We start from the raw sequence: 22,308 nt of genomic DNA, 5'->3' as shown, positions 1-22,308 counted from the left end.
AGACATGTCTTGGAAGAAGGAGTCTTAAATGAGAAGATGCCTTCATAAGATTGGCCTGTAGGCACGTCTCAGTAATGATTGGTATGGAAGGGCACTGCGGATGGTGCCACCCTGGGAAGATAGTCTGGGGTATATAAAAAACAGGCTGAGCTCACCACAAAGCAGTGGTCCTCTGTGCCTTCTGCTGTAGTTCCTGTCTCCAGGTTTCCACTTTGACTTCAGTGAAGGCATGTCACATGAGAGTTCTAAGAGGAAATAAACCCTTCCCTCCCCAGGTAGTTTTGGGTTATGATGTTGTATCTCAACAATGGAAGCCCTAACTAAGATAGTTCGTTTTCTTTTTTATTACATTTTTAATGCATTTTCAATTGGGATTTTTTTTAAATGGCCATGGCATATAATGTAAAAAGAAGTGCTTACAAATCACCATGTGCCCTTGTCATAAATTATGTTAAAATGTCCATATGGACATCAGTCCCATGCTTACAATCTCAGTACTCATGAGCCTGAGGCAGAGGCAGGAGAATGGTGAGCTCAAGGCCAGCTTGGTCTACATAGCAAAATCCTGTCCAAATAATAACAATAGTAATAATTTCATACATAGAACTAGAAGAGGCCACTGCAAAGACAATACGACAAAGCCATTGGCCCTGCCTAACTGTATTTTAAATGACTGTCCTTGTCTGTAATTTTCAGTTTCTAATTTTTACATAGCTACCATGTATTCTTTCTGTAATTTTAATTAGTTTTTAATATTAGAAACAATCTAAATGCTAAAAATATTTTCATACAGACATTTTTAAGGCACTTGATACATACCTCAGATTTGCCCTCCAGTTGAGTTGTGCCAGTTATATGCCACCAGCAGTGTTCGCTTCCATCTGATTCTGTTTCAGTCTATTCATACTTCTGATCTTGTTATATCCCTTTTTATTGTTTCCTTGGGTTCCAACACCTCCCAGTTTAGTGTTCTCATTGAATTTCATTAGCAGCTGTTTCATTAGTGGCACAGAAGAAGGATTACAGTGTTAACTAGGATAGACTTTGACAAAGAACTATAAGAACGTATCTTATTATCTTTGCATAAATTCTTTTTAATCAAAGTTCCTCAAAAGCTTCTCTCTGTTCCCACCTCAGGGAGTATGTCTGTCCACTGATGAGCGTCCAGACTGTGGTACAGGTGTGTGTGGTTCTGTCCCGTGGGAAGGGCACATCTGTGTTGTATCAGGATTCCTGTCTTAACAACTCTTCCTGAGGCTCTGTGTGGTCCTGAGCTAGCTAACTGCCCTTTGCTTTCCCTTGATTACCTGACACCTACATACACTTCTCATTTTGCAAACTATTTACCAGGGTGGCTATGTCCTGGAAGTATGGATGCGTCCTTATGTTGTTTTTCTTTTACTTAAATCCCATTTGATATGCACCAGGGACACTTCAAAGTACACTTTTGCTAAAGAGTCACTCACTTATTTTTATATACAAAATGTCACCTATTAACTGTGGCTGACATGATACATACATATTCTCTCTTCCTATTATCCACTAATAGGTGACTAATGCGAAATATTGAGTAATTTTTAAAAATCAATACTCAATTTTTTAGAAATAATTAGAGAGACATTCAACTCTGACACCAGCACCCTACTCAGTTCCTGAGCCTTCCTCTGCCGGAGGATAATCTATAAATAACTCACAAGGCTGACATTACTCACTGTGTTGCAGTCATTTTTTTCTGAGAAAATTTTAGCAACTGTTCTAATAGAGCCTGCCAGTTATCAGTAGTTGAGAATGCAAGTCAACTTTTAATTATGCAGACGCTGATTATTCAGACGACAAATTGTTGGTGCCTGCACAGCTCCTTCCTGCTGCCTACCTTTAAACATTCTCAGAGCTCATTAGCACATGTTCCAGAAGGCAGGCATTGGAGGCGCGGACAGGCACTCAAACCAGCTAAGCACTTAGAGAAGCTCTGATGAAAGATGTTAATGCAGTTTGTGGAATTATTGACTAAAATTGAGTCATTTGGATTCCCTGTGAATTGTATTTACATGTCCTGTTCCTGTCCTCCATAGCAACAGATAATAGGATTGTCTGCAGAGAGACAACATAATTCTTATATTTAATTTTTTCCTTTGTCGAACATTTTCACATGATGGTTCGTGGTGTTTTCTTTGTTCATTACATTTGTATCCAGACTAGTTACTTCTGATAAGCAATTAGTTAGGATTCCTGGCACGCGAACAATGACACCACAGTTAACTGATTGTTTCCTAGTTTTTTTTAGGAAACCGTTTCCCTTTAAGTATCAATGTTTTGCACATTTCAGTTTATTGGAAATATTATTTCCCTCCTGCTTAAATCAAGGCTGTGATCATAATTTAAGCTTTTCTAGGTAGCCAGTCTTACATATATCTTACCTATTCCTGGCATGTGTTTACCTATTACAAAAACCTAGGTAGGTGTGCAGTCCTAGGAGCCTCTGGTTAAGTGAAATGTTGCATGTGTGATGAACCTGGAATGGGAAGGGTGCGTTGTGTTTCACACGGCCGTTTTCTGTCTCCTCTAGTCTATCACTGTCTTGCCATTGCCAGAAAACCCTGCTGTGTGTTCCCCACGTGAAGGTTCTCTGCTTCTGAACTTCTTTGGCCTGAGAAACTATATAACCAAATCAGTTAGCATTTTGTTTGAAGAGCATGTAGGCTATTAGAACTTGGGTCTTAAATGTCACCTGGCTCCATTTGCCAAAGCCTTGACCACTGTACTGTTAACTTTTGGGAGGGGAGCATAGTGGAAGTAAACCTCCCAACTCCTCTTTTGCTGCCTGTTTTGGTTTTGATTTCGTTTGGTTTTGTTTAAGTCAGTTATATGGCCCAGGCTGATCCTCTCTTCCCAGCCTCTCAAATGCTAGAATTACAAGCCTGCATCTGTCACCTTACCTTTTCTTTGCTTTTTTCAAAATAGATTTTCCCATGGCAACCGAAATCTAACCTAACTAAGCATAGCTATGCACATGGTATAAAGAACTCACATATGTGTGAACGGAAGTTCATGGAGACCAGCATCACTGCCTAGAGGTCCCTTTTCTTCCTTCCAGATTTGCAGTTGTCTTGCTAACTGACTGTACTACAAAGAGGTTGTCTGGGATGTAAGACTATCTTCAACAAAACAGGCACAGACAGTTTGCTTACCTGAGACTGCAGAGCAGTTTCCAAAAATTTTAGACAAAGGGCAGGATGAAGAAGCCTGTGGAGTTTGTGTACACACTTAAGGCTGCATAAGTAAATAAAGTAAGCTACAGTAACAGGACACTCATTCCAATAGCCAGCCAAAGAGCAGTTAAACCAAATCACTTGGACTTCAAACATCTTGGGGAGACAATCTTAGGAGTACTAGGATTCTGTGTCCTGCAAGCTTATGAAACTGTCTAGAAAGCACCCTACTGGTAATCCCTTTCTGATTATTTTTTATATAAATTCTGATCTTGGGGTTTTGAATGGCATACAGGCATAATGGTTAGGGTCCAGCGGACTCTTTGTGTGCTCATTCACTTCGCTTCCTGAGGACCAGAATTTTCTATGAGTCATGTTCCATCTGATTTGTAGTGGATCCGGCTGCGGAGCCATGACTCAGATGGGCTTCAGGCCCAGCTGCTCGGTTCATCTTCTGAGGCATAGATGACAAGGACAGGACAAATATCCTGACGCATATTTCCTTCTGTTCTTGCACTTCCAGGGTCTAACGAGAGCATCGTTACCAAGAGCAGGCAGGTTCGCCTTGCCACGGGTGTCTTCCCTGTTGTCAGCCTCCTGAACCACTCCTGCAGCCCCAACACCAGTGTGTCCTTCATGAGCACTGTCGCCACCGTCCGGGCAGCACGGAGGATTGCAAAAGGACAAGAGATTCTGCACTGCTATGGTGAGCCAGCCTTTCTTTCCACTGTCCTGCCGTGCCTCACGTGAAAGGGATAAGGGGACAGGAATGAGCAGGTACTGGGCCAGTGCCTCCTCTCATCGTCTGAGTCTTTCCTGGGAAAGGCAATGCATCCCTAGACCAATAAAAAAGGTCTTCTGGCTGTAATAAAAAGACCTGTTGAGGGCAGTGAGCCATGTCCTTCCATGCTGAAGCCTATCTTGACTGCCTATCCTGAAGATTAGTGAGGAGCACCTTCTCAGCTTCTTTTTCTTCCTGCCCCAGCAGCTTGGAAACTTACCCACTTCCACCCGTGTTTTGTTGTTTCTTTTTTGATGATAGGATATAGTACCCAGCCTCACATAGGCTAGCCGAGTGTCTGTCACTGAGCCAGAACTCCAACCCCACACCATCATGTCAGTCACATGATGACTATCCCAGCCCCTCTGCTGAGTAGGCTTTGACTTTCTTGATGTGAATAGGAACTGTGGGTAATCTCTCTTCAGGGCCTCATGAGAGCCGGATGGGTGTTACTGAGAGGCGGCAGAGGCTGAGTTCTCAGTACTTCTTTGACTGCAGCTGTCCAGCCTGTCATGCTGAGACACTGAGAGCAGCCACAGCACCCAGGTGGGAAGCCTTCTGTTGTAACACTTGCAGAGTGCTCATGCAGGTAAACCTTCTCTACTATTCCCAGGGGTCAGTGCTCCAGCTAAAGGTTGTCAGTCCCTAGGAGAAACGACCCAGCATTTATAGCAAGCACTATTATTGCTTCCATTCTTGTAACTCATCCCTACATGTCACCTGACCCTGCAGACAACCACAGGTTGGACTTCCTAATATTTTCCTTATAAATGACACAAAATCTTAACTTACTCAAGGGGACCAAAAAAAAAAAAATAGAAATTTACTTGCTCAAATAAGTCATCAAAAGTTCTATATCAGACCTGGTACTTGGTAGTTCAGGCCTATAATCCTAGCACCTAGGAGGCTGAGAAAGAAGGATCTCAAGTCTGAGGCCAATCTCAAGTGGGACCCCATCTAAGAGAACAACATTCCAAGAAGCTGTTTCAGATACAGCTTAACCTAGAGACTCAGGTCATGGATTTTCTGTCTGCTCAAGTCCATCTCCTTGTGCTATCCTCATCAGACACTTTCTGTAGTTACTGTGGGAAAGTCCAACCTACACAGTTTTCCCTCAGCCTTTGAGCCAGAGGACAGAGCCACACCGGAGAGCATGCAAAAAGACCCTTAGGGAGGTACTGTAACCGGGTAATGGTGTAGACACTGGGATCTTCATCATTCATGCCCCGATGGAAAATGTTCTCCACACTAGAGCGTGTCATTCTCATTGGGAATACAGTAAGTGGAATTGGTTATGTTGAGAAGCTAAAATTGTAAAGCCAAGGGTCAAATATGAATCTGTCCCTAGCACATTTTGTTTTATTTTGTTGTTTTAGGCAGGGTCTCACTGTGTAGCCTTGGCTTCTGCCCTCTGCCTCCCAGGTGTGCCACCATGCTGGGCCCAAGCACCCTTTGCATTAGTGTTCCCTCACTCCTGCTCACTCTTGAGACAGGCTTCCACTGTGTATCCCCAACTAACCTAGAGTTCACTTCAGAGCCCAGACTGGCCTCAAACTTGAGATCCCGATGTCCCAGCTTCTCAAGTACAGCAATATTTACATGCCTACACCTGGCTTTCTCCAATAGATTCTTAGTAAGATGATTATCCTTTGAGCCATATCTCTCTTCTGCTTCTTCCTCTCTTCCTCCCCCTGCAGGGTTGATCTAGAACTTACTCTATTGCTCTGACTGGCCTCAGACTTGCCATCCTACTGCTTTTAGTTTCCAAGTGCCACTTTACTGCAGTATGTCACCACATCCAGCGTTCTATGTGTGTGGCTGCTAAGGTGAAAAGGATTACAAACTATCAATTCTACTTAAAAATTAAATCTCAGAGTGGGATCAGCTACTGCTTTCATTAGAATTGCTATCAGACCAAATTCATTCAGGCCTTATTTGCATGTGCTATTATAGGAGTCTCTTCCTCATCAGGTCAGTGACCCTTTAGCTCACATACATGTAACATGCAGTATTGTTAACTGTTCTGGCTTAGGAATAAATATAGAACTGACTTCCGCAGGGAAATGATGTGCTGAACTGTAGCAACGAATCTTGCACAAAATCTGTCAGCAGGGACTGTCTGGTCTCTCGCCTGCAGGACCTTCAGCAACAGGTTCGCATAGCCCAGAAGCTTCTCACAAGTGGTAAACCAGGTGAGACTGGCTCCCTTGCCCTAAGCCTCAACCTTTCCCTTGTTTTTTTCTGATATCGCCTTGCCTTACTGAGCAGTCCCCAATAAATGATTGAGGACTTGAATTTAATTATCCCAGCACCGGCCACAAGATGGCTGTGTAGGCCAGTGAGACCAGACTTTGACCAGCTGTTACTCCGGTGCCCTTGAAAATATACCTGATGGTTTAAGCTGTGTCTGCTGCACCAGATAGTTCTACCAGCTTGAGCACCAGAAAGACTGTCTGGCTTCCATGGGCTTTGTGTGGTTCCAGAGATTCAATGTCATCATCTTAATTCCCAGTTTATTGACCTAAGCTCCTAGACAGTTGTTCTGCCCTCAGCAGCAGCAGTGAGTCCTGAGTCCTGCTCTGGGTTAGTGGTATGGCTCCAGAGTAGAGCTCAGTAGCTATCCCGAGCTGAGAGAAGGAAAGCAGGACTCCTCTCTTTTCAGAAAAGGATTTGCAGAACTCGATATTAGACCCTGACATGGTAGGAATCTATTTTGACTATTTTAGCCTAGATTCTGAAGTTGACCTTTAGCCTATAGTCAAGAAAGCTAATGATTGCAGGAGAAATGTACAGCTGGTTGTACTGGGAAATGGATGTTAGGAGCCCAGGGTAAATGTGGGGAAGCCTCATTTAACACCTTTTTCTACTGAAAGAGAAAACATAAGCAACCAACAGCTTCCCTGGAATGCTGGATGGTTGACTCAGTAAGATAAAGGGGCGTTTTCACTTTGGCCTAGCTCATAGAGACCTCGTGACCTGGTCTCTCATGTCCAGGACTAGGTCTATATCTGCTGTGAGGCATCTTTTCTTTGAATCCATAGAGCAAGCCATTCAACAGTTATTGGGGTGCCGGGAGGCTGCTGAGAGCTTCTTATCAGCAGAGCACACCACGCTGGGAGAAATTGAAGATGGCCTGGCCCAGGCCTATGCTACATTAGGTATGGCCGGAGCTCTCCTTCCCTGCCATGTGTTCAGTGTGGCCCCATCTAGTCTGTTTGCTTCTCTCTTACCATCTGAACTACACTTTTCTCCCTTCTGTTCTGCTTTCCTCACTCTCGGAGCCTTGGGCTAATGGTCTTTCTTTTCTGGAATGAGACATTTCTCTTCTCACAGGAGACTGGCTAAAGTCTGCTGCCCATGTACAGAAGAGTCTCCAGGCGGTAGAAGCTCGCCATGGGCCATCCAGTGTTGAAATTGGCCATGAACTCTTCAAACTGGCCCAAGTCTTGTTCAATGGGTAGGTCTTTCCTTTTCCTAGCATTTGACAGGGCACACAATGCTCTGTGTTTTGCTAGGTGCTTCTGTGGATGACCTTTTTACTACAGTGCTTTAAAGCATGTTGAAACTCTTTTATTTCCTCTTTAGGGCACATCTTTGCCCTCTGTTTCACTGATAGACTTTAAGCTTTGAATTTCCTCCTGAGAGTTGTGGAGAAAGCCGTTAGGTCTTCGTGGAACTTCCCAGGGAGGACTTCCAGGCAGCCTCACCCGCCTCTAGCATTCCTCCCTGCTTAATCACACCTCCCTTGGCTGCCTCAGTCTCTGCTCTCTCAACTCCAGGGCTCTGCCTTTTCCCTGGTTTGCCTCCTATTCCTTTTAAAGCAGTTGTTTTCAACCAGAAGAGGTTTTGCCTTCAGATGGCATTTGGCAGTGTTTGGAGACAGTTTTGATTGTTATGGCTTGAGGGGAGTGTACTGCCAGCATCTAGTGGGTAAAGGCTAACCCTGCAGTGCACAGGACAGACTCCACAGTGGAGAGATCCAGGTTAGTTATGTGAAGACTGAGAATCCCTGCTTTAGAGATTAAAAAAGAAGCTGAGGGAACTGCTCAGTTGGTAGCGCCCTTGGTGGTATGCACAAGGCCCTGGTTCTGTCCCTAGCTCTACACACAAAAAATAGAATACAAGGAAGAGTAGCCCTGATGAGCTGGTCCTCACCCAGTGTGCCACTGAGGTCACTTGAAGTGAAGTATATCTCCAATTTAGTATTTTGTATGGCTGCCATACCTCCAGCCTTGATAAAATCTCATGATGTACATTGGTAAGAGAAAGGGTTTGAAGCATAGGCCTATTTCAGACATGGAAACAGCATGTTTGGTCAGAGAGCGGGAAGGGCCTGAGAGACAAGGGCGAGATCAGAGAGAGGGAGTCAGTCAGGTTAGACTCGAGAACTCCAAAATGAACACCTGTGTATAAAGCTTTTATAAATGTTGACTAAGGTTTTGAATTTGCCCATTTTTCTCAGGATCCTGGAGTCTATTGCACACATACACAGTTTTCTCAAATATGCTTTGCAGTACACTCGTGAAAGTTTATCTATACTTTCAGATGGAAAGAACCTAGAGGGCAGAGGCACTCGGATCCTTTGTGCCTTCTTAAGACCCTGCAGGATGCAGCGAACCTGACCCTTTGTGTCCTCTGTACAGAAAGGAGTCAGCTTTCGTTTAGACTGAGGGAGCGAATTGACAAGCTTCCCTTTCTTGCTTCAGGCTGGCAGTGCCTGAAGCTCTGAGCGCCATACGGAAGGCAGAAAGGATCCTGTTGGTGCACTGTGGCCCCGAGAGCGACGAGGTCCAGGAGCTCCGGGAGATGAGGGCCTGCTTACTGAACCCATCCTTCATCCCTGTGGGGCCCTTGGTGTAGAGCCTACATCCTCACCCTCAAGAGCAGAGCTCATCAGAGAGGATGGGACCTACCCAACTGAGCCTAGCCTAGTGTCTGTACAGAGAACACTGGAAAACAGATTGAGACACTCACCTGTCCTGCTGGCTGCTGCTTGCAGAAGTTAACTGCCCTCTGACAGAAACTCCATCCCCAGAAAAGCCTAATCCAGTGTCTGTAGAGGCTGCATGCTTTAAAGGGTTGTTGCTGATCTGCAAGCACCTGATGCTAGCCTAGGGTTTTGGCTTGATTTCGTCTCACTAAATGATGAGTCTGTTTCCCTAGAACATTCCTATGGTTTCTAGTAGTAATGAAGTGCTGTGTTCCACTCCAGTGGGAACTTCAACTCTTAGTCTTGTATTGTAATTGAAAAATAATGTACAGCAAGAAGTCAGTATGGCTCCTTACCTCAAGAGACACACAGTTCCACTTACAGTATCCTGCTTCCTTAAGTCCTTCGTTAGGACTGGTGATGTGGAATCTGTGAATGGAGAGATAAATATGGGGCTGTCTTACCTGCGGGTCCGCAGTTCCTTCTTGGGATGGCCGCTCTGTATTTGTTTCCTACCAGTGGTCTAATTTGTTTGTTTGTTTTGTTTTGTTTTTCGAGACAGGGTTTCTCTGTATAGTCCTGGCTGTCCTGGAACTCACTCTGTAGACCAGGCTGGCCTCGAACTCAGAAATCCACCTGCCTCTGCCTCCCAAGTGCTGGGATTAAAGGCGTGCACCACCACCGCCCGGCCAGTGTTCTAATTCTTACTCAGTGGCTTTCATTAAATCTTCTTGGCACGCGCTGTCCAGCACTGATGCAAGCCAGCCTTGTGGGCGTGACTTTATGACACACGGGCGTCCTTGTTAGCACGCCTGAGAGCAGACTGCTTGGGTTGTTTCACTTGCAGACAGAATCTCACTCTGTAAGCCAGTCTAGCCTCAAACATATCATCCTCCTGCCTCAGCCTTCCAAGTACTAGGTTTATAGGCAAAGACCACCTTGCCTAGCTTGAGACTGCTTCCTACTGCCATGTCTCCTTGGGCTCACACATGAAGTACAAACTGTGAGTACAAAGAATAGAGTCAGGAGTCTGCACGACACCCCAGGAGGAGCTGTGAGTCTGTCTGCACGACACTCCAGGAGGAGCTGTGAGTCTGTCTGCACGACACTCCAGGAGAAATCGTTGGTATCACTCACTGGTAGACTGTGAGGCTCGTTGTTGCATCTCCAGATGCCCCCTGAGTTCTGTGGTTGTGGACACTGTTGCTTATGGTTTCCAACTGAGACAGAGGGAAAGTCACTGCCCCTTTCCCAGAGGATGGGTAGTGGTAGTCCAGACCACCAGGGACAGATAGCTGTGGGATTTTCTGACTCATTCTTAGTATGTTACTGCTGGTGACCAATTTATTTAGGTGAATTAGTGGGAAAAAAGACCCAAGTCCATACACTCTGCTTTTTAGAACTTGCCATCCTAGCCATGCCCAGGAAGTAGCTGTTGATTGCCATGACGTTATAATCAGGAAGTAAAGAGTCCTGGAGATGCCTGACAGCAACTTTTCAGGAAGCAAGGTGTTAAAAGACAGTATTCAAACATTTGTGGACTGGAAAATGGGCAGCATTTGATTCTTCTGCTGTCAATTAACTTACCTTGACAAGGAGGTGACCTGAAAGGTTTGTTTTGTTTTGGGTAGAGCTTTTTCAGGAAAAAAGTTTAGTCCTACAGACGACGCTATAGTTATTCCAGTCCAAACACATGCCATGTGTTTTGTTTCTAAAAGCCCTGTCACGCTTTGTAAAATAGGTGCTCTTTCTCAAAGGGTATGTTTATCATGTTACATATCAGGCTTTATTTTATGCGTAGAAGCTTTTGTAGATGCTTTGTAAGATGGCTCAGTGGTTAAGAGCTCGTGCTGCTCGTCTGGAAGTCCTGGGTTTGATTCTCAGCAGCTAACTCCATCTGTTATTCCAGTTCCTCATCGAGGATGCCCTCTTCTGGCCTGTGTGAGCACTGCATGTACATGGTACAGACAAATGCAGGCGAAACCCTCATCATATACATTAAATACAATTCAAAAAAAAACTCTCATTGTCTCATGTGACCTTAACTTGGGAATACTTACAACTGTGTTTGTATTAAAGTCTAGTGTGAGCTGGCCACGGTAGCTACACACCTGTCAGCACTCAGAAGGCTGAGACAGGATGGTCAAGAGCTAGAGGCAGTCTGGGCTACAAAAGACCTTGTCTCAAAAATCAAAGGGCTGAAAGGGTGTCTCAGCAGCTAAGAGCACAAACTGCTTTTCCAGAGGGCCTCATTTCAGTTCCAGCTACCCACACTGAGTGACTCATAACCACCTGTAACTCCAACTCCATGAGATCCAACACCTCTGGCCTACATAGGCACATACACTCAATTACACACATGCAAACACACATGCACACACACACACATAGAGAAAGATACACATAATTTTAAGAAAATCAAAGTAAATAAAAAGAAAGCTAAAACAAAACTATGCATTTAAGCTTGGTAAGGTGGTGTGCACTTTTAATACCAGCATGCATGAACCAGAAGATCTCTGTGAGTTCTAGGCTAACCTAGTCTATATAAATGAGTTCCAGGGCAGCCAGGGCTACATAGTGAGACCCTGTTGGTAGGCATGTGGGTGGGTGGGTAGGTGGGTGGGTAGATGGATGGATGGACGGACAGACAGACAGACAGACAGATAGGCTAGAGAGGTGGCAGTTAAGCATATACTGGTCTTACAGGGAATCTGAACTCAGTTCCCAGCCTCAGTGACAAGCAGCTCAAACCACCAGGATCTCCTGTGCCAAGGAGATCTGATGCTCTGACCTCTGTAAGCACCACACTCATGCATGTGTCCACACTCAGACACATACGTACACATATAACTAAAAATAAACAGAAAATAAAACCATGTCAGTCATACATGCCTATAATCCCAGCACATGGGAAGTGGAGGCCAAGAGGATCAGCACATGGGAAGTGGAGGATCATGGGAGGATCAGAGGACAGAGCCATTCTGAGCTACCAGAGACCCTGTCTCAAAAAATAGGGACTGAGGCCAAGAGGGGTGGTGCATACCTTTAATCCTAGAATTCAGAAGGCAAAAGCAGATGGACATCTGAATTTGAGACCCGCTTTGTCTACATAGCAAGTTCCAGGCTAGCCAGGTACATCGTAAGATCCTTTCTCAGAAAATAAATAGGCCTAGTTGGTAAAATGTAGCTTACCCTCCAAACGCAAGAACCCAAAGTCAACCCCAGAAACTATGTAAAAAAAAGCAAGGTGTGGTGGCAGTTGCTTGTGAGCCAGCATTGTCAAGGTGGAGACAGATGGGTCCATGGAGCTCACTGGACAGCCAGTTACTAGCTAGTCTACTTAGTATGTTCCAGGCAGCGAAAGACTGAAAACACAAAACGGTTAGGAAGAGGTAACATGGTGGCTCAGTGGGAACAGATACTTGCCATACAAGCCTGGCAACGCTCAATTCTCAGGGGCCACTAAAGGTGGAAGGAGAGAACCAACTTACTCCACATACCTGTCTCTTGACAGTTTTATGCTTATATAAATGCATATGCATACAAATATATGCATATGCATACAAATCATAATTTAAAATTTTAATTTTATGTGTATGGGTGTTTTGCCTACATGCGTGTCTTTGTGTGCACTACATGTGTGCAATGCCTGTGGAGGCCAGAAGAGGACATCAGATCTCCCGGGACTAGATGGAGTTACACAGGGCTGTGAGCCACCATGTAGGTGCTGGAAACAAAACCATGGGTTCTCTGAAAGAGACTCTTAATCACTGAGCCATCTCTCCATCCTCGAAACAATATATATTTCTGGGGCTAGAGAGATGGCTCAGCAGTTAAAGAGTATTGACTGCTCTTCCAGAAGTCCTGAGTTCAATTCCCAGCAACTACATGGTGGCTCACAACCATCTGTAATGGGATCTGATGCCCTCTTCTGGTGTGTCCGAAGATAGCTACAGTGTACTAATATACATAAAATAAATAAATCTTTAAAAACAATGACTAACTGATACAAAGGTTAATGCAACAACATGGAAGAGAGAAAAAATAATATATATTTCCTTAACTTCCAAGTTTTCTTGTTTTAAATGTTTAAATTGTTGTTTGTTTGTTTGTTTGTTTGTTTTTGAGACAGGGTTTCTCTATGTAACAGCCCTGACTAGACCTGTGTTGACCAGGCTGGCCTCAAACTCACAGAGATTCACCTGCTTCTGACTCCCAAGTGCTGGGATTCAAGGCATATGCCACCACTACCGCTCCACAACCACTGCCTGGCTTTTCTTTAACTTTCAAAGGCAGCCATCTCCTGAGAAATGACACCCAGTATTGTTCTCTGGCCCCTACATGACCCCATGTACAAACATATACCTCCCTAAACACACATAAATACATAAGTAAACCTAGTCTGGTTGTTTTGGAACATATGCTATGGTTTGGATTGTGTCCCCCAAGGCAAAAATTGGGTCCCAGTGTAGCACTATTGGAAGATGGTAGAACTGTTAGGGTTTAGGCCTGGTGGGACATGGATAGGCATGCCAACCAAGGGGAATCTCTGGCTTCATCTTTTCTCTTTGCTTTCATGTCCTAAGTCACAGGGCTGCTTCACCACAAGTGTGTCCAGAAGCAAGGGGAACAGTCATGGCTGGGACCTCTAACACAGCTGTTGATTTCCCCAGATATTTGTGATGGTAAGAGAAAGATGAGGAACCCCACCACAAGTGTTAGTAACTGTGTGTGGCAGCGCCCTCCGGGGGCAGGCTCCTCATTCACCACCACTCCTAGAGCAGGAAATGGTGACTTTTGCAGAGCTTAAGCAGAGCCAGTTCCAGCTACAGGTATGTAAATTCATAAGGACCAGTTTCTCTCCATACTAAACATAGCTTCAAACAGGAGAAGGAAAAAGCAAAAATTAAGGAAAAGCTCTTTTATTGCAGAGGCTACATTGAGACTATCGGCCGTCTTCCTGGAAGGTATAATCAGCCCTCCCTCTAAGGTTTTCTTAGAGCTCTGAGACATTAAGTGCTACTGGGGTCCAGGATTCTGCCTATGAAGAGGAGGGCCCCCGTGTCTGTGTCCCTCAGAACAAAGATGAAAGGTTGGTTAAGGTGATAGTCTAGTGGGAAGGTAAGGCGGACAGGCTGGAGGCCTGGAGTGGGGCTGGTTCCTGCCCCCTCCTCGTTCCACTCAAAAGCAGCCCTGTGTTCCACTTGGGTAAGCTTCACGGGTTTGCCTGTAATCTTGCTGAAGTCAGGTGACTCAAACAAGGACTGTAGCTCTGCAGAGATTGAGAGAGATTCCATTAATACAACACACACACACACACCCCAAGGGCTGAGTCTAATGGAAGGTGGTTCTTTGCCCCCCCCCCCCCCGTAATAGTGTCACATGTTCCCTAAGCCACCCTACAAAGTCACAGGACACAGCTCCAAGACGCAGCTCCAAGAGCAAAGTGGTCTTGCAAACATACTCATCTCCTGCAGAGACTTGGTAACTTCGCCTTCATAGCTCAGCTTCAGCTTGGGGACGGTCAGCACAGCTTGGATAGTCTTCAGTTCTCGGTCAATGTCATGAATGAACTCAGAGGTGAGGCTCTCCTCTATCATGGTCAAGTTCTGGGTGACCGTCACAGGCAGGAAGAAGATGATGCTCATGCTTCCGGTCAAGGGCAGCTGGGCAATCTAATGCACCAGAGATGCGTGTGGGTTAGTCTTGAGCTAGAAAGAAACCCTATATACCAACAGTTGCCTCCCCTTTCCTGTGGTGGGGCTCAGCTTTGTGTTCCCCGAGCCTCAGCCTGTCCAGTAGGCTGCTGATTACTGGAAGTCCTTCCATGAGTGGGCAGAGCATTGGACTAGAAATGAACAGTAAAATGGATCCCTTGAACAGAGGTGTTGATCCTAGGGCCCATGGAACAAGTGTCAGCTTCCCGGAGCCCCATGGAATCATAAACAGAAATGTCATTTCTCTAGAGTGTTTTGGGACTTTTTTTTTTTTTTAAGACAAGGTCTATTATTCTGCCCTGGAACTTTCTATGTAGACCAGGCTAGCCTCAAACTTATAGAAATCCACCTGCTCCTGCCTCTCAAGTGCTGGTATTAAAGGCATGTGTCACCACACCGCACTATTTCAAGCACTTAGATTTCCAAAGAAGCCATAGCCTAGGAAGGGCTAATAGGTACTGATTTAGAGTAGAAAGAAATCAGGTACACTTAGAGCTGTAGAATGTCAGCCTGTGGCATTTGTGACAAGTTGTCAAAACTTTGCTCTTAATTCTAAAGAGAGAAGCTGTCAAAAGACTTGGGCTGGGACTATGGCCCACTTGGTAGAGCACTCACCTAACATGTGTGAAGCTGTGTGTGTGATCCCCAGCACTGTGGGGTTTGAATAGGTTTGACCCTCATAGACTCCTGTGTTTGAATGTTTACCCCAATGGGGAATGACACTATTACAAGGTGTGGCCTTGTTGGAGGGGGTGTGGCCTTGGTGGAAGAGGTGTGGCCTTGGTGGAAGAGGTGTGACCTTGGTGGAAGAGGTGTGGCCTTGGTGGAGGAACTGTGTCAATTTGGGAGTGGCTTTGAGGTCTCTGTGCTCAAGCTCTGCTCAGAGTAGAAAGAGAGCCTCCTCCTGGCTGTCTCTAGAGGACGCAGTCTGCTGGCTGCCTTCAGATCAAGATATAGAACACTTGGCTCTTCCAGCATAATGTCTGCCAGAACAATGCCAGGCTTCTCACCATGGTGATAATGAACTGAACCTCTGAAATTGTAAGCCAGCCCCAATTAAATGTTTGCCTTTAGCCGGGCGGTGGTGGCACACACCTTTAATCCCAGCACTTGGGAGGCAGAGACAGGTGGATTTCTGAGTTCGAGGCCAGCCTGGTCTACAGAGTGAGTTCCAGGACAGCCAGGGCTACACAGAGAAACCCTGTCAAAAAAAAAAAAAAAAAAAAGTTTGCCTTTATAAGAATTGCCTTGGTCACAGTGTCTCTTCATAGCAATAAAGACCCTACTAAGACACATGCCTACAATACCAGCATTTGGGAGGTAGAGTTAAGAAGATCAGGAGCCTTCAGCTAGTTCATTTGAGGCCAGCATGAGCCACATGAGGCTCTGTCTCAAAAGGAAATAAAGAAATGAATGAATAAATTTGAGTGTCGAGTCTTTCCTTTCTTGATCGCTTTGTTTTGGGCAGTGCCAAGGATTAAGCCCAGGGCCTTGCTCATACTGAGCAAGCACGCTCCACTGAGGTACACCCTGGCGAGTGTCTTTGTCTGTCTGTCTATCTGTCTGTCTGTCTGTTTGTTTGTTTGTTATGTGTATGAGTGGTAGCCTGCATGTCTGTCTGTACACCACCGACATGCCTGGTATCTCCAGAGGCCAGAAGAGGATGTTGGATCCCCTGGAACTGGGATTGCAAATGGTTTGTGAGCTGCCATGTGGGTGCTGAGAATTGAACCTGAGGCAGCCAGTGTTCTTGTTGGTTTTGTTGGGGGCAGGAAGGGGGGAGTTGGTTGGTTGGTTGGTTGGTTGGTTGGTTGGTTGGTTGGTTGGTTGGTTTCTTGAGACAGGGTTTCTCTATATAGCCTTATCTGTCCTAGAACTCGCTCTGTAGGCTCAAACTCAGAGATCTGCCTGCCCCTGCCTCCCAAGTGCTGGGATTCAAGGTGTGCGACACCACCTTCAGGCAAGCAGCCAGTACTTTTAACCACTGAGCCATCATTCCAGCCCTTTTTTGTGTGAAATGGTCTCAAAGTGCAACTCAGACTGGACTCTTGACCACCCTCCCTCAGCCTCCTGACTGCTGGGATTACAGGTGTGTGTCACCGTCCTCAACTCTGAGTGCCAGATCTTGAAAACCCACTTTAATGGCATTGATCCTTAGAACAAACCCTGGGAGAATGAGTGCTGATAACTACTTCTCACTCCTCTTCAAGAAAAGGAGAGCCCCAGAAACATTACTAACTCGCCCAAAGTCACACAGCAAAGTTCAGATAGCCTGCAGATCTCAGTGGCCATCCGTTCCATACCCACCCAGCCCTTCTCTGACCTCCCACCTCCATCCCTACAGACCTTGCAGTTGAGATCAGAGTCCAAGCCATATCGTAAGATGGCCTTAGGGTCTGACATCATGGGGACTTTCACGGTCCTGTCCTCATCCAAATGAAAATCCTGGAGGGTCGTCTTTCTTGAGTCAAACTTGGTTACCCACTGCCCTGGAAGGAAGCAGATGGAGCATCCTGAGCCACTGTCACCAGAAAGGCCACAGGACCATGCTGTGTCTCCACTGGCCAAAGCAACCTGAGTTGTCAGCAGCAAGAACACAGGAGCCGCAGGGTCCCAGCATGTATGGTGCAGACCACAGGCTCCATGCACCACAGGTGCTGGCTATCCTCTCCTAGCAAACTCAGAAATAAGTGGGTGTTCTCTCTCTGACTTGGATCACCAAGCTCCTTCTGTTTAAAGCAGCCTTTAATATGCTGGTGCATGACTGCTCTCTCGGCCCCTGTGGGCTTGGAGTAGGAAGCCCCAGGGCTTTCCTCTAGGTTAGGATCCACTCTTGCTACTACTCCATAAGATGGTCACAAAGCAACTTAAAATGGAAATGGATCAAACCATTCCTGCTCTAAGCCCTTTTCTGAGTAAAATAGATCTCAGATAAGGCCTGTGGAAGGGTTTCTTGACATATTACCACTGCCTAGAAGGATGCTGACAGGTAGATGACAGCAGTTCTGAGCAGGGGTGGGACTCCAGGAGTAGAGGGCTGCTCTGAGAGCAAGTCAGCATGTATTGTAGAGTGTCTGAGAGGTAGATGTGTTATCCTTACAGTGAAGACAAGGACACAGGCTGAGGAGAAACCTACACAGGGTTCTGCAGCTCATGGGGCAGAGCCAGGATTAAACCTGGTCTGATTCAAAAGCCAGACATCCGTGCCCAGCCCCATGCAGCCATTTCAGTGGTCAGCTAATTCAGAAACACTTGGGGTGATACGCCCACGTGGTACAAGCTCTGTGGCTTTCAGATCTCGCTCTGGCCTAGTACCTGTATTCATGTTCACCACCATCACCACACACACACCCACTGTCCTCCCTCGGCCAAAGACAAGTGGGGAAGCCCTCACCCTTGAAGTAAGCCACACCGAGGAGGAGGATGCTGAGGGCACTGGGCATTTCCTTTGTGGACCGGGCAATCTTCCCTTTCATCTGAGCCTGCACCCAGTTGTTAATCTCCTGAAGGTCTATGCGAGGGTTGCCAGTGAGGATTCGGGGCCTGGTCCCATATGACTTCTCCAGAGGAGCAACAAAGCTGGATTTTACTCGAAGTTCTTGAGAGGAAACAGATCAAAGATGAGAGCTGAAACAGCAGCCTCACTTTGAAAGCATGCCAGACCCCAGCTTCCTGCCCAGAATCTTCCCCCTGACTTGCTGGGGCATCTGCCGGCTTGCCCAAAACCTGGCTAGGGAACAATGGCTTCCATCCATTGCTTTCCCCTTCATGTTACTGCCCTCTCAGACCCTCCTGCTGTCTCCCACAGACCACTTCCTCTTTCTGTTCCTCTGTGGTCTCGCAGGCCCTTTCCTGCCCACCAGTGCCAGGCCTGGCCTGAGTACACACAGCCTATTGTTTAGACAGCATGGAGCATACAGACAACCCAGGCCAGAAAAGCAACTGCGCACCAGGCACAATGGTGCGTGCTTGCACTTCAGAAGCAGAGGCAGCATTATGAGGTGGGGGACCAGCTAGGACTCCATAGACTTTGAGAGGTGGGGTGGGGGTGGGCTACTGACTCCTCTCAAACACAATTCTGGAAGCACTCTTGAGGTTCTTCTCGGGGGCAGTAACAGAGGCAAGGAGTTCCTTGTAGGTGCTGTGAATGTCAGGGTTGCTGATCAAGTCGTAGTAAAGAGCCCGGTGAATGACAGACTCTGTTCGCTGTTCAGCTCCTGCCAGAGAGAAAAGGACAGCAAGCTTCATAACTGCCCGTGAGGCCCACATCAGGGTAGGGAGAGTAGACACCAATCTTTTTGTCCTCTTAGAGCCTGAGGAGGCCCATATTGCAGATGTTCTAGCTGGACCAGAGCTTCAGGGCATGGAAAGAAATAATGACTGCATTGCTAGGAAGATATCTAAGACAGGCCAAGGTCATCAGACCTACAGAGAGAAAAGGGTCCGCAAGTTCTCCCATTGTAACCTACACTGTTCTGAGGAGGAACCAGGTCTGCTCATGGCAGTTGTACCCCTAGAACCTGGTTAAATGACTAAAACACAATAGGAAGCCACTTAAGGAACCAAGGGTTGAGTGCCAGGGTTGAGTGGTAGGGACTGTGTGTGTAGCCCCTGCCGCCCCTTTTCTATCCCCTTGGCGGCAGCAGCATGGAGACTCTGGGTAGGGGAAATTCAGGTCCACCTGCAGCTTTCTTCCGTTGACACTCACCCAGAGAAAGGGCAGAGAGGGCTGTGGCCACACTGAGTGGAGACAGCAGGATGTTGCCACTTGGGCTGGCACTGGATCTCAGGCGGTACAGATCATAGCCGAAGTTGGAAACAGCTGCTGCCAACTTGTTCACAGGGACCTTGAAGAAGGGGTCATCCTCCTCCACTGGCTCCCCTGTGCTCTCAGGGGCTGGGGAACCCTGGGTTAGAATACAAGGACCAGTAGGAAAGCACAGTGAATGCATCACCTCCTGGTTGGGGTTGTCCTCTGGTCCCTAGGGCCTTTAGTCTGAGGTGAGAATGAGTGTGTGCTGACTATATCTCTGTGCTGGGAGGTGGGGAGGGGGTGGGGCAACCCAAAAGCGCTTGCCAGACTTGAACTGTGACCTGAGAGCCTGAAGCCTGGCCCACTTTAAAACAAACACTGTAGGGCTGGGGAGATAGCTTAGTAGATAAAGTGTCAGCTTGCAAGTACGAGGACCTAGAGTCAATCCCCAGAAGCCATGGGGAAAGAGCTAGGCATGGGGGTGCATGCTTATAATCCCAGCACTGGGGAGGCAGAAATGGGCAGGTCTGAGGCTTGTTGGCCAGTCAGCCTGGGCTAATCAATGTGTTCCAGGTCAGTGAGGGGTCCTGTTTCAGAAACCAAAGTGGACGGACCTGAGGAATGACTCTGGGTTGACTTCTAGCCTACAAATATACTCTGTGTCTGCGTCTGCATCTGCCTCTCTGCCTCTCTGCCTCTCTGCCTCTCTGCCTCTCTGCCTCTCTGCCTCTCTGCCTCTCTCTGCCTCTCTCTGCCTCTCTCTGCCTCTCTGCCTCTCTGCCTCTCTGCCTCTCTGCCTCTCTGCCTCTCTGCCTCTCTGCGTCTCCCTCCATCCCTTCATCCCTCCTTCCCTCCATCCCTCTCTCCCCCTTCCCTCTGCAGGGAACCTCACCACCACCACCACAGAAACCTGTCCTTAGACACCTCTTTCCTACTCAGCTTGCTGCCTGGTCTTTGTCGGCCTAGGTTCTGCTGTGACACCCTCCCTGTCTTTCCTGACAAGCCATCTCCTCTGACCAGACCTGAGGGGACTTTGTAGTTTTCTGACCTGTTTTCAGTGTCAGCTTCTTCCTCATGAGCTAGCTACAGTTGCTAGGGACTTTCTGCCTTTTGTTTTGTTCCCAGGGCTTTGGATCAAAGCTGGGCTCTTACATACGTTAGGCAGGTGCTTGACCACCCAGCTGTATCTCCAGTCCCTGTTGCTTTTTGGTTTGGGGGATTTGTTTTTAGTTCTGTGTTTGGTTTTTGGTTTGTTTGTTTGTTTGTTTGTTTGTTTTTTGAGACAGGATCTCATTATGTGGCTCTAGCTGTCCTGGAACTCACTATGCAGACCAGGCTGGCCTTAGATTCACAGAGATCCACCTGCCTCTACCTCTCAAGGACTGGGATTTTTATATTTCGACCCAGAGTAAGTGTCCATGGACAGAGCTCAGTGATACAGCATGTGTGTAGCACGTGTGAGGGCCTGGTTTCACCCCCAACAGAGGAGGGGAGTTAGTAGATGAGGAATAAGTGAGTGGCCAGGGGCAAGACAGTATTGTCTAAGGTCACTAAGCCCGAGTCCAAACTTAGAGCCCACAACCCAGGTCTAATATGCCCAAATGCCTTGCCCTTGTGTGACACAACCCCGCCCCTACTTCCTCTGTATAGTGGCAGCTTCTCCAGACCCTGAAAGGAGAGGGAGGATATTCTTGTCTTGCTGCTAAAGTAGCGAAGGCCTAGAAGAGTGAAGGCCAGAGCCCACCCTGGACCCAGGGCTGCCTCCCTGCACTGTCTCTCCTGCTGCCTGCCAAGGAGGAGCCGGGAGAGCTGCTGCCCCACCTACCCACCCTACTGACCTCAGAGCTGCTGGGGACATTCTGGCTGCTGCCGTGCCCGAGCAGGGCTCCAGTCCAGAGGAGTAGCACCAGGGCCTGCATCCCGGGACTACAAGAGAAACAAGAGAGTAAGTGACTCCCCCAGCCGGGCAGAAGTGGCTCATGCCTTTAATCCCAGCACTTGGGAGGCAGAGGCAGGCAGATTTCTGAGTTCGAGGCCAGCCTGGTTTACAGAATTCCAGGACAGCCAGGGCTACACAGAGAAACCCTGTCTCGAAAAACCTTTAAAAAAAAAAAAAAGTGACTCTCGTCACCCACACCCTCCCCTGCCACTGCACAGTGCACAGGGACAAGAGTCAGGCAGAGGGAGCACCTTCCATCCCTCCAGCTCTCAGCCCCAAAGTGGACCCTTACCTTGAGGCTTGCCATCCCTGACCTGCCCCTGCACTCCACCTTGAGCTGTGCCTCCATAATGGTTCCTATCAGGAGACCCACCTTCCACTCTAAGCTCCAGAGCAGGGGAGACCCAGAAGCAGACTCTTCAGGCCTCAAGAAAATGCTCTAGCACAAACACACACCAAGGCTTTTCCATGGAGGCACACAGCCAGCTCATTTGGTAGGATTTGCAACCCTGTCTCAGGATGGATGCCGAGCCCAGGTCATAGACTTACAGAACATCTGGTCTGGTCCTGCCATCCACCAGTAGTTCTCCGACCAAAGCCTATGCTAAAGACACACACACTTTTTTTTAGATAGGTTCCTGTGTATGAAGCCCAGGCTAGCCTTGAAGTTGCAGCTACCCTCCTCCATTTGCCTCCTGAGTACTACAATTCCAGGCGTGAACCACCATGCCTGGCTTGACTCCCTTCTTCTATTTCAAGAGCAATTCATAGTTAAGAGGGTGTGAACTAGGGCTGTACTGCCTGGCATCAAACCTTGACTCTGGGTCTTCATAGCTATCCAAAGAATAAAGCCCTCCTTGTATAGTATAGTATAGTATAGTATAGTATAGTATAGTATAGTATAGTATAGACTAGACGTTCTCTGTATATAGTATAGTATAGTATAGACGTTCTCTGTATATAGTATAGTATAGACGTT

The 22,308-nt window shown here is 47.1% G+C and overlaps 2 protein-coding genes across 3 annotated transcripts in view; one reads left to right on the top strand and one right to left on the bottom strand.

The window, feature by feature from the left end:
- Positions 1 to 9,506, top strand: part of Smyd4 (SET and MYND domain containing 4) — a 47,848-nt gene extending 38,342 nt beyond the window's left edge. For both annotated transcript variants that reach the window (XM_028759429.1, XM_028759430.1), the window contains exons 6-11: positions 3,733 to 3,915; positions 4,416 to 4,579; positions 6,050 to 6,182; positions 7,032 to 7,148; positions 7,324 to 7,447; positions 8,697 to 9,506. In XM_028759429.1, the coding sequence (XP_028615262.1) occupies positions 3,733 to 3,915; positions 4,416 to 4,579; positions 6,050 to 6,182; positions 7,032 to 7,148; positions 7,324 to 7,447; positions 8,697 to 8,850 (875 nt within the window). In that variant the 3' untranslated portion in view covers positions 8,851 to 9,506. The remainder of the gene's footprint in view (positions 1 to 3,732; positions 3,916 to 4,415; positions 4,580 to 6,049; positions 6,183 to 7,031; positions 7,149 to 7,323; positions 7,448 to 8,696) is intronic.
- A 4,320-nt stretch (positions 9,507 to 13,826) lies between these two features.
- Serpinf1 (serpin family F member 1) overlaps positions 13,827 to 22,308 on the bottom strand; it is an 11,504-nt gene continuing 3,022 nt past the window's right edge. Inside the window, exons 2-8 of the mRNA XM_028759435.1 lie at positions 21,229 to 21,316; positions 19,346 to 19,544; positions 18,699 to 18,854; positions 18,032 to 18,235; positions 16,984 to 17,126; positions 14,385 to 14,595; positions 13,827 to 14,192 (exon numbers count right to left, since the gene is read on the bottom strand). Coding sequence (XP_028615268.1) covers positions 13,933 to 14,192; positions 14,385 to 14,595; positions 16,984 to 17,126; positions 18,032 to 18,235; positions 18,699 to 18,854; positions 19,346 to 19,544; positions 21,229 to 21,309 — 1,254 coding nt within the window. The 5' untranslated portion in view covers positions 21,310 to 21,316 and the 3' untranslated portion in view covers positions 13,827 to 13,932. The remainder of the gene's footprint in view (positions 14,193 to 14,384; positions 14,596 to 16,983; positions 17,127 to 18,031; positions 18,236 to 18,698; positions 18,855 to 19,345; positions 19,545 to 21,228; positions 21,317 to 22,308) is intronic.

The sequence above is a fragment of the Grammomys surdaster genome, unplaced genomic scaffold, assembly GCF_004785775.1.
Source record: "Grammomys surdaster isolate TR1022 unplaced genomic scaffold, NIH_TR_1.0 126278, whole genome shotgun sequence".
NCBI classification, from domain to species: domain Eukaryota; kingdom Metazoa; phylum Chordata; class Mammalia; order Rodentia; family Muridae; genus Grammomys; species Grammomys surdaster.
Note: the sequence above shows the minus strand (reverse complement) of the source record. Positions and strands in the feature narration are given on the sequence as shown.